General features: G+C 34.5%; 1 protein-coding gene across 4 annotated transcripts in view; it reads left to right on the plus strand.

The window, feature by feature from the left end:
- The window catches only part of LOC141549566 (palmitoyltransferase ZDHHC11-like), a 173,440-nt gene that overhangs the window by 89,261 nt on the left and 64,880 nt on the right, over window positions 1-19,299 (plus strand). For 3 of the 4 annotated variants that reach the window (XM_074279191.1, XM_074279192.1, XM_074279193.1), the window contains 2 exons: window positions 4,291-4,469; window positions 7,658-7,759. In XM_074279191.1, the coding sequence (XP_074135292.1) occupies window positions 4,291-4,469; window positions 7,658-7,759 (281 nt within the window). The remainder of the gene's footprint in view (window positions 1-4,290; window positions 4,470-7,657; window positions 7,760-19,299) is intronic. The other variant, XM_074279194.1, reaches the window with a different exon arrangement.

Here is a 19,299-nt window from a genome sequence, read left to right on the forward strand (position 1 = left end):
TAATGCAAAGGCAGCAACATAAATTAAAATTTTAATTCCTACTCTCCCAAAATATATATTTTTAATGCCTCCCACCTCCTCATTCCTCTTATCTTCCATGTGTGTTCTGGGGAGGTTAGTCAGGATTTGAAACCATGCAAGAATGTCAGACAATTTTAAAAAGGTCTCTGGTCAAGGTTTCAAGGCCCTAAAAGAAATCGGGGCCTGACTAATGAGGCCTGGACTATGGGCCTAATAGGAAGAAAGTAAATGGGCTTTGTATAGTTGCTTTGCTCCATTTTTGTTTTGTATCCATGGAGATTTATGTTTGTGTTAGCATCATAGAAACCAAGAGGTATAGAGTTACAAAGGATTTCAGATCCATTTAGGTCCTAATCCCTTGTTTTCCAAATGAGGAAACTGAGGCTGAGAAACATGTGAATGTTCAAAAGTCACTTGTTGGAGGTGATTATCACTGGAACTCAGGTTACCTGACTCTTAGAGCAGACTTCTTTCTACTATATTACTCCAGTGAAGAACAAACAGAAAAGAAGGGAGAGAGCTTACAGAATTCATTTATTCTCTTTGATCCCAGGAGAATTTTAGAAACATGTTCTCCAAGATTCATAGGGAAGTCTATGCTCATCTCCCAGTTTTTTAGACCAACCAGAGACACAACCAGAAAACTGTCAGATTTTGGCCACATAATATCTCTAGGGGAAATTTTTCAGCATGTTAGGGTTACAGATTAAGTACCCAGGTGTCATAAACTGATGATAAAAAAAATTATAGGTCTACTTTGAACTTTAAAAGCAATGATTGATGTTTTCATTCTGATAATGAGGAAATCTATTAGGGAAATTTCTTTATCAACATCTTCCTACTTTTCTTCTGATGCATCCTTTTAGAGGAATCTGGACCTAAATGTGCACAGAAGCCTCTGGGACCAAAAAAAAAAAAAAAAAAAAAAGTTATCAATAATACCTTTGCAGAATGACTTTCCATCTCATTTTATTCCCTGTCATTAACAAACCCAGGGAATGCTTCTACTGTGCCGTAATATGAAATGGTTGAGGTGGGGAAAGTGGAGAGAATAGAAAATTTAAACCATACTCCTGCAGATAATGTTGGTTTGTTTTTTCCTTAGCCTGTAGACCTACAGTCCTAGGGGAAGACAGATTTGGCTAGGAGGAGGACAGTAGTAATGAATAGATCTAATGAAAATTTTGTGTAGTATAGAAAATATTGATGCCAAAGAAAAGGTACAAGGAAACTTTGACAAACTCAGCTTAATAAATGCACAGGCATTAAGGCCAGGGGAAAAAGAACACTAACAAAATTTCAAAATTCTCAAATTTTGCCTATACTTGTTTCCTACTACTAAACAATTTTATCATATACCCCAAGAGCAATTTAAATATAAAGTCTCATTTAATTGGGTATTCTACCATTATGCTTATTTTTATTTCTCTTTCCATCTTTTCTTCTCTCTCTTCCTTATTTATTTCTACCTTTTTTTTTCTTTCCTCCTTGTCTTCCTCTTCTATTGCTATGATATACTAAAGACCTTTTGCACTTTTCTCATCTCAGATGGCAAATTATATGATATGAAAAGATTCAGGAGCATAATAAGCATGATCAATATCTTTTCCCCCCTTGTTTTCTATATAAGAAGGGGTTTAGACTCTAAGGCAAGATTGAAAGAAGCTAACCCCCTCTCATTGTTTATTCCAAAGTACAGAGGCCCAACCCATTCTAAGACCCAATTAGATTCACTTTCCTCACTCTTTCTTACAAAGCTCCCATTGACAAATGACCTGCTTTCCATTAGCTGAGAAGTTAGGATATTTGGAATAGTTGGTTGACCTTGTTTTTTGTTTTTGTTGTATTCAAAGGTCAGTATTGTTCAGTTAAAAATTCATCCTTCTAATTAATTTAGTGTATAAAATATTTTAATTCATTCCATAGCACAGAAAATTATATAAGACAAGCATAGAGAAGTAATTTTTTTAAAAAAATTTTTTTAAGTGTTCATTTTCCCTGAATTAAACATGTATCCCTCTCCCCCTCAAAACAGTAGGGAATATTACCATATATAAAATAGACAAGCACAAGATGATTTTAAATGAAATCACAAAACCATAATATATGGTCTTTTTATTTTTTATTTTTATTATTTTTTTTTTTTAGGGAATGTAAGACATTTACCAAATTGCTTTTTAAATCTGTCCTGCTTGTCTGTGTTCCCTACTGAAGTTTATTTTATTCTTTCTGTATATTTCACACTTGCCATGTCCAAAAATATTTTGTATTCTACATCTTGGGTCTATCACCTTTCTATCAAGAACCCCCTCAAGTCTTGTTTGCTCTTTGTATTAACCAGAGTTCTTAATTCTTTCAATACTATTTTTCTTTACTCTATTGATATTTCTTTATACATTGTTTTCCTGATTCTGTTCAATTCACTCTGCATCAGTTCTAAAGTTTTTCTGAAACCATTTCTTTTGTAATTTCTTTTAATGGAATAATATTCTATTATAGTTATATGCTATAATTTATTTGGCCATCCCTCTATTTATGAGTAGGCCTTTTGTTTCCAACTCTTTACTGTAACAAAAAGACTTAGTACAAATAATTTGATGCATATGTATATTTTTCTTCAATCTCTTTGAAATATAGGTCTAGCATAGATACAGTCGGGTCAAAGGGTATGCATGATTTAGTGATTTGGGGGCATAGATCCAAATCACTTATCAATATTACTATCTTCTTGAAGTCTCTCCAATAATTGTCATTTTTTGGATCATCTTTGCTATTCTAATAGATATGAAATAGAAACTCAAAAATGCTTAGATTTTTATTTCTCATAAATTTGAAGCATTTTATATAGCTACCAATATTTCGGATTTCTGCTCTTAAGAAGTGATAGTTTATATCCTTTTGATATATCATTTTTATAGAATTTATCATTAAAATATATCATTCTTATATATTTGAATTGGTTCCTTATATATCTTAGATATCAGACCTTGATACAAAGATTTTTACTTTAAATGTTTAAATGTTTCATTTCTAATTTTAATTACATTGATTTTATTTGTGCAAAATCTTTTCACTTTCACATAATCTTTTTCAATCTATGATGATCTTTATCCCCTTGTCTATTCATAAATTTTTCCCTTTCATAGTTGTGAAAAAGAAGTTCTTATTTGTGCCTGTAATTTGTTTTGGATATGATCTTTATATTGAGGTCATTTATCCATTTGGAACTTGTGATATGTGGTGGATCTGAACCTAAGTTCTGTCAATTTTTCTATCAGTTCTTACAGAATAGTGAATTTTTGTCTCAATAGTTAGAATCTTTGTGTTTGTTTATCTCTGTATGTTGTGTACCTAATCTGTTACCATTTGTCAAGTTCTTTTTAAAAAAAAAAAAAACTTTTAGCTAATGCCAAATAGTTTTGATGATTACCACTTTGTTGTATAGTTTGAGATTTAGTACAATTGGACGTCTTCAACATTTTTTTAAATTGTTTTCCAAGAAATAATGACCTAATTTAGTTCTTCCACATGAATCTTATTATTATTATTATTATTATTATTTTTTTAGTTCTCTAAAGTAAAATTTTGGCAATTTGATTAGCATGACACTGAATAAGTCAACTAATTTAGACAAAATTATGTATATTATATCAGCAAAGGTCACTCATAAGCAATTGAACATCCACTTAATTAGGTATGTCTTTATTTCTGTAAAAAGAGTTTTATAATCACATTGAACTAGAAGAATGTTTTGTAATTAAAAATGTTTTGGCAGGTGAATTCAAGTATTTTATACATTCTCTGATTATTTTGAAGGGAATTTGTCTTCATTCTGCTGTAATATACACACATTTGTGTGTGAATATGTGTACGACTTTATATATATGTGTGTGTGTGTGTGTGTGTGTGTGTGTGTGTGTGTGTGTGTGTGTGTACGCACGCACACATGCACATGTGCATATATATTATTGTTCCTTCATTCTTGAAGAGGACCATGATGTCAGGAAGATGATGCCATGTCATGCAAGTGAACTGGATTTAAGAGAGGGAGGTGCAAAGTCACCTGCCTTACTCTCTCCTCCAGAGCCATCTGGATCCAGTGGCCAGATATAGATCAGGTGACTCAAAGGATTGTTCACTGTTGTCCTGCGGGCCCTTCCTTGTAGGGGACCCAGACTTCATATATAGTAGAAAGGTAGATTTTTTTTATACAATCATACAAATAACTAACTCCATTATTCCAATGTTCCTTAACTTGTACCCTCTCAGGTGATTGGCATATTATTTGGGTTTCATTTTATTGTTCATATTACTGCCATCACAGTTGACCCAGCTGATTCAAACGTACGGCACAAAGAAAATTATGGCGGGATCATGCCCATCTTGGATAGGGCCAAACATAAGCATGTGATTCAGAACCAATTCTGCCACTTGTGTGAAGTCACAGTGTAAGTCATCCTGCCACATCACCACTTCCATTTTCTTCCAGAACAAAAGTCAAAAAGAACAGTAAATTTTTCCTAGGGGCTTTCTGAAAAGACATTACCTACCCCACCCAAAACCTCCACTAGAGGGAGAGATAAAAAAAGGGAGAGAGGGGGGAGGGAAGGGAAGAAAGGATGGAAGGAGGGAGAGAAAGAAGGGAGGAGAGAGAAAGGGAGAGAGAGAGAGAGAGAGAGACAAAGAGAGAGAGAGAGAGAGAGAGAGAGAGAGAGAGAGAGAGAGAGAGAGAGAGAGAGAGAGAGAGAGAGAGAAGAAGAAGAAGAAGAAGAGAAGAGAGAAGAGAAGAGAGAAGAGAGGAGAAGAGAAGAGAGAAGAGAAGAGAGAAGAGAAGAGAGAAGAGAAGAGAGGAGAAGAGAAGAGAGAAGAGAAAAGAGAAGAGAAGAGAAGAGAGAAGAGAAGAGAAGAGAAGAGAAGAGAAGAGAGAAGAGAAGAGAAGAGAAGAGAAGAGAAGAGAAGAGAAGAGAGAAAAGAAGAGAAGAGAAGAGAAGAGAAGAGAAGAGAAGAGAAGAGAAGAGAAGAGAAGAGAAGAGAAGAGAAGAGAAGAGAAGAGAAGAGAAGAGAGAGTTTCCAACTTGGGAATTGAACATAAGTTTTACTATAGGTACTAGCACTTTCTAGGGGATGATGTGATAGATTGATAAAGCAAATTCAGGGCAAGGAACAAGATCCAATCAGAAGTGGGAGTAAGTAGTGATAAGGATCAATACTAGTTGCAAGAAAAAAAAAATCCTCAAAATGTCAGAAGCTTTATTGGAGGTTACAGTTTTCTTAGATTCTCCATATAAAATTAAAGAGTACTGGTATAAGCAATAGGGATCTAGGCCAGGAATGGACCTTCTGTATCCATATCCTATGAAAGCTAGAAGCTTTTTTTCCCTCAATATTTTTTAGCACCTCTGAAGACCTTAATACCATCATCAGCCTTTTGTATATGCAGTAACACACTAAGGCTCTTGTGAGACATTCTTGAGACAACTACTTGATATACAATCACTATGGATAGTGGAAAGGATATCGGTATCAGAGGAAGAAAGTTTCAAAGCCCAGCTCTTCATTTACTACCTGAATGATTTTGGACAAGCCACCTCTTTTGGTTTCAGTTTCCTCATCTGTAAAATAAGGGATTGGATTAGATGGCCTGTAAGATTCTATATTATATGTATGATCCTACAGATTATATGTTGGACAAATGTTGTCCATGGGCCACCTGTTTTTGTGAGCTAAATCACATCACCTGTTTTGTATATAGTCTGTGACTTTAGAGTGATTTATATATAATTTTAATTGTAGATATAAAAGTTTTTGTTAAAAATGTAAAACCATTCTTAGCTGTTAGCAATGTAAAAATAGGGTACAGGTTTTAGTTTGCCTACCTCTGGCAATTAGGTGGTATAGTGGTATCACATGGACTTTGAACCATGAGTTCAAATTCTAAGGCTGTGTAACACTAGGCAAGTCACTGTTTCGGCCTTAGTTTCCTCACCTTTGTAAAAATGGGGATAATAAGAAGATATGCTTCCCAGGTGAGGGTCAACTGATGAAACATATTTAAAGTCCTATATAAATGTAAATAATGACAATGTCATCTATTAATGTATCTTTTGAACTCAGTCCCTGTCCTAACCCTTCATACAGAGCCCTTGTTATGTTTTTAAAAGTCATGATCAACAATTTTCTTTGCTAATGCTGAAGAAGCTGGATATTCCATTCTTCTGATAGCTAATAAAGATGCCAGAAAGTGTGTTGTACTTGAAGTCAAAAGTCCCAGGTGGCCTTGAGTTGGTCATCTTGACCACTGAATGTGACTCTACCTCCTAGGGTCATATTCGGGGAAGTCCTTTGCTTTGTGCAGTAGGTAGTCATTGTTTCTATTTTACAGATGAGGTTCTGAGACCCAGATCATGTAAAGGACTTTTCTAGGCCAGCCACTTAATTCATCTATGGATAGTAAGTGTCAGAACTAGGAATACATGTGATTTGACCTCACATTGCTAGATAAAAATGAACTGATATTCAAATGGGGATAATAACACCAGCACTGAGGAAGCTTTGGGGTCATTGTGAGGGAAATGCTTAGTAAAATGCTGCATAAGCTACATTTCCTTTTTCTAGCAGAAGATCAGGTTCATGCTGCTCCTCTAAATTGAACACCCTATTAAGGAAAACAAAAACGTGCCAATCAGATGTGGCAGGGCACACCTATAAATCCTGCTGTTGGGAAGGCTGGGGCTAATGGATCACATAAGCTCAAGAATTCTGAGCTGCATGTAGTAGGACTAAAGCCCATTAGGTTTCTATTACTAAGTCCCACAACAATATAGTGAGCTTTGAAGAAGAGAGACAGGGCAGGCACTAGGTTACTTGAAAAGGAGTGAAATGGCCTAGGTCAGAACTTTCATATTGGTCATCAGGATAATCAGACCCTTTAAGGGCCACTAGCCCTTCAACCTGGGAGGAGAGAAATCCAGTCTAAAAGCAATTTTTTCAAAGGGCGCCACTAACTGACTCTTAAGGGGCTACTGATGTAGCAGAGTATAGGACCTAGAGTCAGGAAATTGTGGCATATCCTGCAGTAGAATTGAGGTATCCCAATGGTTTATTCATTCCTTAGCTATAGAATTGACAAATCACTTTTACCTCTCTGGACCTATTTTTTCCTCTCTACGATGGGGGAGGATTTTCAATGGTTCATTTCTTCCTCAGTTCAAATGTGGTCTCAGAACTTACTGCGTGATCCTGGGCAAATCACTTAATACTGTTTGTTCTTATTTCCTCATCTGTAAAATGACCTGGAGAAAGGAAGGGCAAATCAGTCCAGTATCCCAGGATACTAGAATATCCCAAATAGGGTCACAGAGAGTAAGACATAACTGAAATAACTGAATAGTTAACTGAATAGTTGCTAAATAGTCTTTTGTGAACTCCTTGGTGCGGGAGTTTTGTTTTTGTTTTTGTTTTTAAATAAAATGAGGCAGGTTCAGAGATAGAGGGAGGGAAGAGAGACATCCTTTAAAAACTTTCTTCTTTAGTTGTTGATATGAGGTGATATTTTAAACTCGTTATTACAAGATACCTGTGCAAGAGCATAGTCAAGTTGAGCAACACCACCCATCTCTCCTTTTCCCTTTACCAGGGGGGTGAAAGCCAAGCATTGCAGTGCCTGCAATAAGTGCATCGCTGATTTTGACCATCACTGCAAATGGCTCAACAACTGTGTGGGAAGTAGAAACTACTGGTAAGGAATAATTGTCATGTGGGGTAGATGTGTGTGAGTGCCTAGAGACTGCTAAATGAATTCTATTAAGAAAACAAGAGTTCTAAACTTTTGATTTTGTTCAAGAAAATTTATATATAGCAATTTCTCCCTGTACTTGTGGGTCCTGATGGGTTATCATGACTGGGAAAAAAATGAAATCCAGTCTTAGATTAATTTATTCATTATACCAACTTCCTCTGGATTATCTGTTTATCTCTAGATGAAATGGTTTATATGTGATTTTGTACCATTCCTAGAATGTCTAACTCAAAATTTTTAGACTCTTCAACCAGTAATAAATTACTTCCCACAAACATTTATTGTAAGTACCAATTGTGTATAGGGCCTATAATATTAAATTAACTAGTTTAGGGAGAAACACTCTTTGAAGGAATAACAGACATGCATAGGCTAAGGATTGGAGAGGTTCAGTTGGCAGATGTAGTTTATATTCCATGTACCTGGAATTGAAAAATTTAAGGAATTGTAAAACAAAAAAGGGGTATTATGAAGTATCTGAGTCAACTAGCAATTTTCAGGGTGTGTCTTTGTCTCATAACACCCAAATCTGAAGAGAAATGAAAAAACTCAGGTGAATAAGTGCCTTGATAAGGATGAAGATATGGTAGAATTTGCTAGTGCTAGTGGTTCCCTGTTAGTAACCAGTCCAGGATACACAAGAAACTTAACTAAGCTTTTGAATTTCTATATGAACAACCAAAATGATGTCAGAGAAAAAAAATGATTTTTGATTCTTCTAATTGTATAGCTACTGTTACAGGTTTGATCCTAGAAAGATAAGGGGAAAGAAAAAAAATATCCTTGTTGATTTGTAGATACTTCTAATCCAAGTTTCATATAACTATAATGATTGACAAAATGTCTTTTAGTGCAATACTTTTCAGAAAAGTACTAGGAGTACTTATTTTATTTTTTCCTAATCAATATATCCTATAGCACATGCATAGATGATGCCATTGAACATCTGATACGAGTAAATGGGTTTGTCATAACGCCAATACTTGAATACTTAATGCATCCAACCTATCTTCAATGTGATTTTGCCCCCTTCGACCCCTCTTTGCCTGAGTTGCCCACTTTTAAAGCTACAATGGCCTAAAAAAATCATTCATTCCATAGCTGACTTGGTGACAAGACTTTCCAAACTTAGCTAGACTAGTCTGGACCCATAATAAAAATGATTCAGTCTTGGTAGGATTTGAATAATTTACATAGTTTTCAAGAATCAGGGGTTGTAAAGTGACAGGATCAGAATTTTAAGATCATCTTCCTTACCATACAGATAAGTAAAAGAAAGATTTATTTCCAATACATTAAGTGACTTGCTAAAGGCCTTACAAGTAATAGAGCCAAGAATAGAACCCAGGGTTCCTGACTCAAGATAATACTTTCAAAGACATTTTCTAAAGTCTCTGGTGGCAAGAGTCTCAGATTTGTTTAGGAAATATCTGATACAATTAATATGTTTATTGTGCACTGCACTAATCACTGTTAGGAATGAAAAGATAAAAGAGAATCCCATAATCCTTGATCTCAAAGAGGATACCTCATAAAATCTATAATATTTACATAAAAGACTTAAGGGATTAGATTTATACTTTCATTGTTATAGGATTCCCAAGTGAGGAAACTCCCTCTACCAATGCAGGTTGATATCTTTGCTGCAACTTACATAGTCTTAGGGGTGCTACATCTCACTAGTCATAAACCAATATATGTAAAAAGTGGAATTTGAACCAAGGCTTTCTTGGCTCTGAGATCAGCTCTTTATGCCGTTGTTGTTCTAAATAACTACAAATTCAAAGTAGAATGTGATAAATTCAATAAATAAATACACAAGCACAAATGTCTTGAATGTGGAAAAGAGAAAGGAGAATGAATAAATGAAACAATTTTGATGCTGTAATTACTCCACAATAATATTTCAATGGATAATAAAGTAAGCTTGAAGTTTTCAAAGGAGATAGAGCTTCAAAAATATTACTGATACTTATTGATGAATCATGAATAATATTTTTACCTAGGGTTATATTTTTTTCAAAAGGAGTTAATTTCATAGCATGGTACATGTTACTAAAAAGGACCTGGTTCTAGAAATCTATATAGTAGGGAATAAAAGAAAGGGAGAAATTTTTGAGGAGAGAGACCATATCTTATCTCCATATTTGCTCTACCACTGTACAATTTATTGTACACAGCAGATGCCAATACGAGCACTTATTCAAGATCACACAGCTAATGTACATGGTGAAATTCTAATTTATATCATCCTAAACCTGAGCTAGTCTCTTATCCCATGCTGCTGCTAGAGATAGATAGATGTTATTTTATCCATCTGAGATAAGTTGTCTTAGATGTTATTTTATCCATCTGAGGATACTAAGGTATAAGGAATATTTGCCCACTGTCAAATATCGTCATGCCAGAGGTGAGATTCAAGTTGAGTTCTTCCATAAGAGTTATTACTGTTTTAGGTTGTTGAGTTATAACTTTCAATCCCATATACCTCCTGTCCTTACCCACTGACTCTGTGACAAAGCAAAGAGAAGTATATAACCAATACTGTTCATTCAAGCCTTAGGATGACTCAGAATTTCATCCTTTCCTTCTCTTTATCATTCTTCAGCAATATGTCTTTGTAATTATGCAAGATGGTTAGGAACAAATTATGTCCAAAATCATATGAGAGAGGATTTTGATGCCAGTTTCTCTAAAGATTTCTCTGAAACTATGCATTTTACAACTGGATCATAGCATTTTTTGGTGATAACTCAATTTTATTGATTTTCATCTCTTGGATTACACTTTCTATCCACTACACCATTCCATCTTTCATGCAAGGGAAGAAGAATTGGAATTAAGGGCACTGGTAGAAAGACCAGCCTTGGAGATCAAAAGAGCCACAGATTTAACTAAAGAGAAAAGATCAGTATAATGATGTAACTAGAGATCCTAAAAGATTATAAATTAATATGGTTTAAATAAAGCAGAGTCCTTAAAAATGAAATTCTAACTATTCAAGGGAATGTTATACCAAAGGTGAAGAAAAAAGGAAGGGGCAAAGTAAATAAAAAAACCAACATGGTTGCGTGGAATCCATTTTGATGAGTTCATGCTTAAAAAAGATAACTTATAAAATTTGGAAGAAGGTGAATTATTGAGTACAAATACAAGCATTTCATTAACCTCTAATAATCGTAAAGGAACCAAAAGCCCAGAATGAACCAGATCCCTAAAAAATTGTAAGTAGAAGAGATTTTTGTTGCTTTTTAAAAAATCTGTGTCTGAAGCAAGAACAGAGAAGGGATAGGCTCACAGCTTTGGCAAGAGAAAATGAAAGAAGAATTACTTAATTTAAATTTACTATCCTATCCAGCAAAGATAGTGATATTCAATCTTGATAGGATAGCAAAATATAAAGAGATAATTAGAGCTCAAGGCAGGTAAGGCAAGTTAGACAATGTATACTTATGTTTTAATAAGTATAAGGTCTATAGGCCCAAATAAATTCTATGTTGGGAAGCTAAAGAAACTTGTAGATATGTTCATAGAACCATTGGTGATTATCTTGAAGATATCACAGGGAATAGAGGAGATAGAAACAGCCTGGAGATAGTAAAATGTTTTTACATTTTTTTCATGTGAAAAAAGTGGATTCTATATATTATAAGACAGTATAATACAAATTTCCAGCAAGATTTTGCAATGATTTCTTAAACTAATGGTTTTTGAGCATTTGGCAAATATATATCATAAGTTCTGGGAACAAGTTATTACAAATTAATTTCTTTAAGGGTAATGTACATTTAATGCAATATGACTTCAACAGCATCTGAGATACTCAAGAGTAAGATAGTGAGGTTTGAATTGGATGATTGTTTAAGAATATGAGTCATTCCAAAATTGAAAATGAATATGAACATGTAGTTTTCTGACAAAGAAATCAAAACAATTTATAGTCATATGAAAAAATGTTCTAAATATTGATTAGAGAAATGAAAATGAAAACAACCTTGAGATATCATTTTATACTATCAGATTGGCTAAAAAACCAGGATGATTAAGGAAAAAAAGAAAAGAAACTGTCTGTTCTAAATATTTGTAGTTGCTCTCTTTGTGGTGTTAAAGAATCAGAAATTGCAGAATGGCTAAATTAGTTGTGATATATAATCATGATGGAATACAACTGTCCTATAAGAGATAATGAGCTCAATGATCTTAGAAAAACATGGACAGACTGGCACAAAATAATGAAAAAGAAGAATGTATATTAAGATTTGAATGTACCCAAACTGAGAGGGCTAAACAATTTTATTAATTACAGAATCAAGATTCAATCATAATAATTAAATAATAAATCAATAATTCATCTTCCCCTTCCAAATTTTATAGATTATCTTTTCTAAGCATGAACTTCTCAAAAAGGATTCCTAGTAACAATGTTGGTTTCTTTTGAGTTGAAGTGATCTTGTAGGAAGTCTTTGAAGGAAGCACTTAAATAGCTATCCTTACCTCAAGGATGTTCATTATTTCTACCAATGTTGTAAAGAAAGATTGAGATAGCATGTTTATCAAATTTGTAGATGATCCAATCTGAGAATAAAAGTTAACATATCAGATTAAAGAATCAGGATCCCAAAAGATCTCACTATTGTTGTGTTAAAAAAAATCAGCCTCATCATTATGAGAAAGAAGAAATATGACAAGAGAGTTTTTGTGAGGAATTAAAAAAAAAAAAAGACCAGGGGCAGGTGGATTGTAGATTGCTAGTTCAAAATAGTAACATGAGGAGCCAAAACATATTAATAACTTAGTCTGCATTAACACTGGCCACGTACCTCAATTTGTTTGAAAAATTAAGTCTTGCTCTTCTTGTGAAAGAGGAAGAAGACTATAGATTAGCTAATAGTACAACCCAATGAATTAAATTTGTAGAATGGGTAGTAACAAAGAATAAATATTGGTAGCTTTATGCTTACTTGGAAGTCTCCAGGGAAGTGTTCCTGGATTCGGTCCTGTGCTTTTTAACAATTTTATCAAAAACTTAAACAAAAAGACAGAGAATATCCTTATAAAAAATGTGGATGAAACAAATTTAGAAGCAACATCAAATACTTTAGATGGCTGAAGCAAGATCCAAAAGCATCTTGACAGGCTAGCATATCTGAATCAAATAATATGAAATTAAATATAGATAAATGTAATGTCTTATTCTTAGGTTTAGGAAACTGACTTCATAAATACAAGATGTGAAAGTAATATTTTTATTATCGATTATCTGAAAAAAATTACTGGGGTCTTTAGTTGCAAATTCAATAAAAGTTGATCTAAGTCAACAGTGGGATGTTGCAACCAAGGAATATAATACCATTCTTGGGCTATATATATTTATGGAAAGTATGTCCCACTATGCTCTTATTTGATCAAACCATGTCTAGGCTATTGAGTTCAGTTCTGAATTAGTTAAATGCTTCATGTTGCAGTAGATAAGAGTATTGGACCTCGAGTAAGGAAGATCTGAGTTCCATGGGTCTTAGATACTTATTACCTGTGTGGCCCTAGACAAGTCACTTAATCTATTTCTGCCTCCATTTCCCTATCTTTAAAATGTAGATGATAATAATTCACTTCCTAAGCTGTTATGAGGATCAAATGAAATAAAATGTATGAAGTGCTATGTAAGCTGCATTCTAGCTATTATCATCACCATCTTTATAATTGTCACAATTTAAGTATGTTGATAAGCTGGAAATTGTCTAAATGAGGATAACCAGAATGGTCAGAGACTTCAAGTCAAGTCAAGTGAAGAATGATTGAAGGAATCAGGGACAGAGAAAGCCCAGAAAGAGAAATTAAAAGAAGTATATGGGCTGTTTTCAAATACTTAAAAGATCGTCATGTGGAAGAAAGCAGAATCAGAAGCAATCTACTGAAGTTGCATAATGGCAATTTTAGGTTTGATATAAGGATTAAACTTCCTAATAATTTGAGGGATCCCAAAGCCCAATATTTCTTAAGAGATCATTAAGAAATGAATTGAGTTGTTATAGCTAGTTTTTGAAATGTTTCTCAACTCTGAAATTCTGTGACTGTATGTTTTGAGACCAATCCTTTAAATAATGCCCATTTTGCAAATTGGAGGTGGAAAAAAAAGATAGGAGATAAAATTCCAAACAATGGTAATGGAAAAAAGTTATGGTTTAAAAAACATGAAATATAAAGGGAAAATTTAAAAATGGGATTTTTTTTTTAATTTAAGGGATTCTTCAGATGTTTTGATAATTATACCTAAAATGGTTTGTAATTTTTTTCTGTCTCTACTGAGAACAAAATAGGAATTGCAAGAATAATAGGGGTTATGTAGGGACACACACTTCCTTCATGTAAGGGTGTAATATTGGCTCTTGCAGAAATAGGTTGGATTTGCAGGATATGCTCACTGGAAGCTGGTTATTTCATCCTAGGTATTATGATTGCATTTCTAGTAGCTGCTATCTGGTAAGAGTGGTGCCAATCAGGGTAACATAAGCCTCTGATTTTCAGCCAGCTACTCTTAGGAGTAGATAACTGAGAAGTAAGAGATTAATTCAGATGATGCAGGCACTTGATTTGCACTGGTTAGATTACATCTGGAATATTGTGTCCAGTTCTGAGTACCCTACTTTTAAGAAGGACAAGGACATAGACAAACTAAATTTCATCCAGAAGAAAGCAATTAAAATAGTAAGGATTATGGATATATTAAGATTGACTGGTCTGTGGGAAGAATTGTTGATCTGGAATTATAAAACCTTAGATCTAATCTCAGCTTTAATGATTTGCTAATTTTGTAGTAGCTAGGTAGCACAGTGAATAAAGCACTGAGCTTAAAATCAAGACTATTCTTCCTGAGTTTAAATCTGGCCTTAGACAATTTCTTGCTGTTTGACTCTGGGAAGTCATTTTACCCTGTTTGCCTCAGTTTCCTGCTCTATAGAATGAGATGGAGAAGGAAATGATAAATGATGGTACTATCTTTCCCAAGAAAAAACTCCAAATGATTTCCTGAAGACTGAAAAAGACTGAATAATGATGATGATAACAAAAATGGTGGGTGTTTTTTTTTGACTAGATGTTCTCTAAATTCTCTTCCATATCTAAAGCCTATAAATTTGAAGGTTTCTTCTCCTGGGTAAAAGAATAGTTAGATGACAGATAAATTAGGACCTGGAGTGTTCACATAGAAGGAAGTACTTGAGTAGAATTTTGAAGAAAACTAGGGATTGATTGTAAGAAGCAGAAGTGAGACTTCCCAATCAATAGAGCTGTCCAAAAATAGAATAGGTTTCTTTGTGAAGTACTGAGCTGCCTAGCACTATGCATTTAAACAGAAGTTGGATGATTTTAAAGATTAATGCATTTAGTAGGAGGTTGGAGTAGGTGACCACTGAAGTCCTTTTCTACTCTCAGGTCTAGTGATTCAATGAAACTCTGCTCAATGCAAAGCTATAATCATGTGGAGCTGTCCCCTCAAACTACCATTCTAGAAGTACCATAATGAAAGGAAAAGAGGCTAATTTGACAAGATTTGTTTTTAGTAAACCCATGCTAGAACTTAGTAATTTCTGCTTTTTTTCCTTCTGTTTAATAACCCACTCCAGCATTTTGTTGTGGTTCAATATTTTTAAAGATCTAGAAAATGTGTTAATTTTCTGTTCAGTCATTTTCAATTGTGTATGACTCTTCCTAACCTCATTTGGGGTTTTCTTGGGGAAGATACTAGAATGGGTTTGCCATTTTCTTTCCAGATCATTTTTACAATTGAGGAAACTGAGAGCTAAGTGATTTGCCCAGGGTCACATAGGAAGTGTCTGAAGCCATATTTTAACTCATGAAGATGTCTTCCAGACTCAAGGCTCAGTGCTCTATCCCCTGCACCACTTAGCTGCCCCAGTATAACAACTTTCCTTATTTGGGGATAAAATGAGCTTGGTTATCTCTCTTCCTTTTTGATATCTTATCCCACAGCTTGCTGATCTTCTTTCCTTTTCAAATCACAAGCTACATGGACTGATTTTCTAGACTTACTCTTTTTGTCATTTCTTTTTAACATCATAGAATCACTGACTTGGGGCAGGACTTCAGAGGACATTTAATCTAACCCCAATGCAAATCATGCATGAACTTCTGTTCCAACACTTTAAAAGACACCCACCCATTTCCTGGCATGGAATGCTGCTTCCTGAGTCCACTCATTACATCTGCAGAGTACTTTATTTGTTAATGTTCCTTATATTGAACCAAAATCTGATTCCTTGCCTTTTCCATCTATTGGTCTTAATCTTGCCTCCCTAAATCCAATCCCTCTATTACATGAAAACCTTTCAAATGGAGACAAGCATCTTTCTTTCATCTATCTCATAATATCTTCTTTAAGTTAAAAATGTCTAGTTCCTTCAAACACTCCTCATTTGATAATATATTTAATGACATATGGGAGGATATATTGATTATATTTGCAGCATTCACTGTAATCATACACTTGTAGTTACCATGGATTGCCATAAGATGGAGTTTATATATCTTTTTCCTAAGTGAGTAGCCCAGGCCTCTTCAGAAGGCAAATCCCCTTCTGTTGTCTGAAGGGAATGGATTAAATTGTATAGCTTTTCTCCAACTCTATACACGGGAAGCCATTGACTTCTGACCTACCAGATGGACCATGTGACATACAGTACAATAGGGATGAAGATAATGGAAAAGTAGTCTAGTTTGAAACTTATTGTTAGATTGAAGGAGTTAATTGAGAATCATTGTCAGTTGTCATTGTAGCTTCTTGCCCTGAGAAGATGAATAGGGTGAGTGGGAGGATGCTAGTAAAGAAAGGGAGTTTAACTGTGTTTTTACATAGTGTGGGAAAGTTATTGGTTTTGTGTGGGAAAAGTAAGTTATAAATTAGGGGGAAAGTGAGTATGGCAATGGATAATAGTAATGAAGTATTTAATAGATAATTAATTACTTTTATTTGAAATTACACCAAAATTTTTGGTTCCTAAGATCAATGGATGACTATTACCTTTAAAAGTAAGAAAGCCATGGGTTTTAGGCATGGATTCAAGAATTAGCAGTTCTTGTAACTTTCTCGGGACAATGGTGATAACTGATGGTCGGGTAATTTTATTGTTTCATAGCAAACTGCTGTTTGAGAAATATTGATGCAAAATAGTTCAAGCATCAGCAGCTATTCCACATGACTCATACAGCCATAAAAGACATTCTTTCCAACAGTGTCAATTATGTTGCTATCCCCATCACCTCTACTGATTCTGAATTTGGTGAACAAAGAGCAATTACCTTTTGTTAAGGGACAATGGTCTCACCTGGCTTTCTCAAATAAAATTCTTTAGAGAAAAACTTCTAAAACTTGGAGTCATGAAACAGAACATTGGGATCATGAAATTATGATTCATTATCAGTGAATGTTTGATTTGTATAGCTATTCTATATATCTATATATTCTGAGTCACATAAAAATTTCTTGGGCAAAAAGAGTTCATGTTTAAGAAACCCTGCTTTAGAGAACGTCCTTCTCCTTCAATGCAAGAAGCCATGCGTCGGACTGTAGTTTGGTAGAATGGATGGACTGGGACTTAGGAAGGTCTAAGGTTCAAATTCCTCAGACACCTCTCAGAGCTTCAATTTCCTTACCTGTAGCACCTATATACCAGTTTGCTGTGAAAATCAAATGAGTTCTTTGCAGACTTATCTATCTTTTCTCCAGAATCTCCCCCAATACATAGTTTTCATCCTCATGACTTCTAAAACAACATTTCCAAAGGTCACCAAGTACCCTTCCCTTTCCAATCACCAATGGCTCCACTTATGGACATTACTCTCCTTATTCTCTCTGAGACATATTTTGGAAGACTGACTTGTTCTTGAATCTCTCTTCCTTGAGTTTTTCTTGAATTCTTGCATTCTTTCCCTTTATTGTTCTTCCTCTTCTCTGGCTTCTGTTCCTCCCCCATATCATGATCATGGGCACCTCCAGGCTTCAGTCCTTTTTTCATGCTCAGCTCTGCTGAGCCAGAAGTCTGGCTTTCTGCTTACTAAACTTTCGCTTCAGCTTTCTGTTCCTTTCTCATCATCCAGTACCTTTAAATGAGACCTTGGAATTTTATTTTATTAGCTGCTAAATCCCAAAGAACATGGACAGAAGTAGGTTGCATCTCCCTATTTATCTCACCTTCCAATCAGGATCTGGTTACCAGGGTGACTAAATTACTAGCATATGGTGCTTCTATTCTTTCTCCTAATACTCCTCCAGGCTTCCTACCCTCTGCCTAAAAAAAAAGGAAAGAAAAAATGCTACTTGATATATAAAGGATTTATTTAACTAAACTCATCATTCTGTAACAGCTACCTACTTCTGGGAAGGTATTTTTTTCTTTTCCTCCCAATTAAGATTAGCCTTTTCCCCATTAATAATTTTAAGAATATTTTGGCAGAAGTAGTTGCTTGTTTCACCCTTTCTAAGTGTTTCCTTATAAAGGATAATATAATATTGGATTATAATTGGATAAGGATAATATATGATTGTTGTGAGTGTCTGTATCTTCTTTAAAACTTGTACTGTCTTCCAAAATCTAAGAGAGTTGAGGTGCTTCCTATTTGGAGATAGCAGTTTTTGAGTTCTCTTTTAGTCAAATGCTTTTTATTCTATTGATAAAAGAAGCCATTTGAAAATGAAACTTCCTTGATAATAGATTTAGATCTAGCATAAATACAGAGGAACACACCCACCCACTGTTTCCAAAAACCATTTAGTTTGTACAAAAACAAAAGGCACTTAGTTGGAAGTCATTTATGACTATTACTATTAATAACTAGCATTTTTATGGTACTTTAAGTTTTGCAAAGCACTTTACAAATATTATCTCATCCCTTACATGAACTAATGCTGAGTGAAATGAGCAGGACCAGGAGATCGTTGTATACTTCAACAACAATGCTATATGATGATCAATTCTGATGGACGTGACTCTCTTCAACAATGAGATGAACCAAATCAGTTCCAGTAGAGCAGTAATGAACTGAACCAGTTATGCCCAGAGAAAGAACTCTGGGAGACGACTATGAACCACTACATAGAATTCCCAATCCCTCTATTTTTGTCCGCCTGCATTTTTGATTTCCTTCACAGGGTAATTGTACACTATCTCAAAGTCTGATTCTTTTTGTACAGCAAAACAACTGTTTGGACATGTATACATATATTGTATTTAATTTGTACTCTAACATATGTAACATGTGTTGCTCAACTTGCCATCTGGGGGAGGGCGGTGGGGGGAAGGAGGGGAAAAATAGGAACAAATGGCTTGGCAATTGTCAGTGCTGTAAAATTACCCATGCATATATTTTGTAAATAAAAAGCTATAATAATAATAAAAAATGCAAGCAAACAAATATTATCTTATCCAATCCTTACAGCAATCCTGGAAGGTAGGTAATGTTATTAT

The sequence above is a fragment of the Sminthopsis crassicaudata genome, chromosome 1, assembly GCF_048593235.1.
Source record: "Sminthopsis crassicaudata isolate SCR6 chromosome 1, ASM4859323v1, whole genome shotgun sequence".
Lineage (NCBI taxonomy): Eukaryota > Metazoa > Chordata > Mammalia > Dasyuromorphia > Dasyuridae > Sminthopsis > Sminthopsis crassicaudata.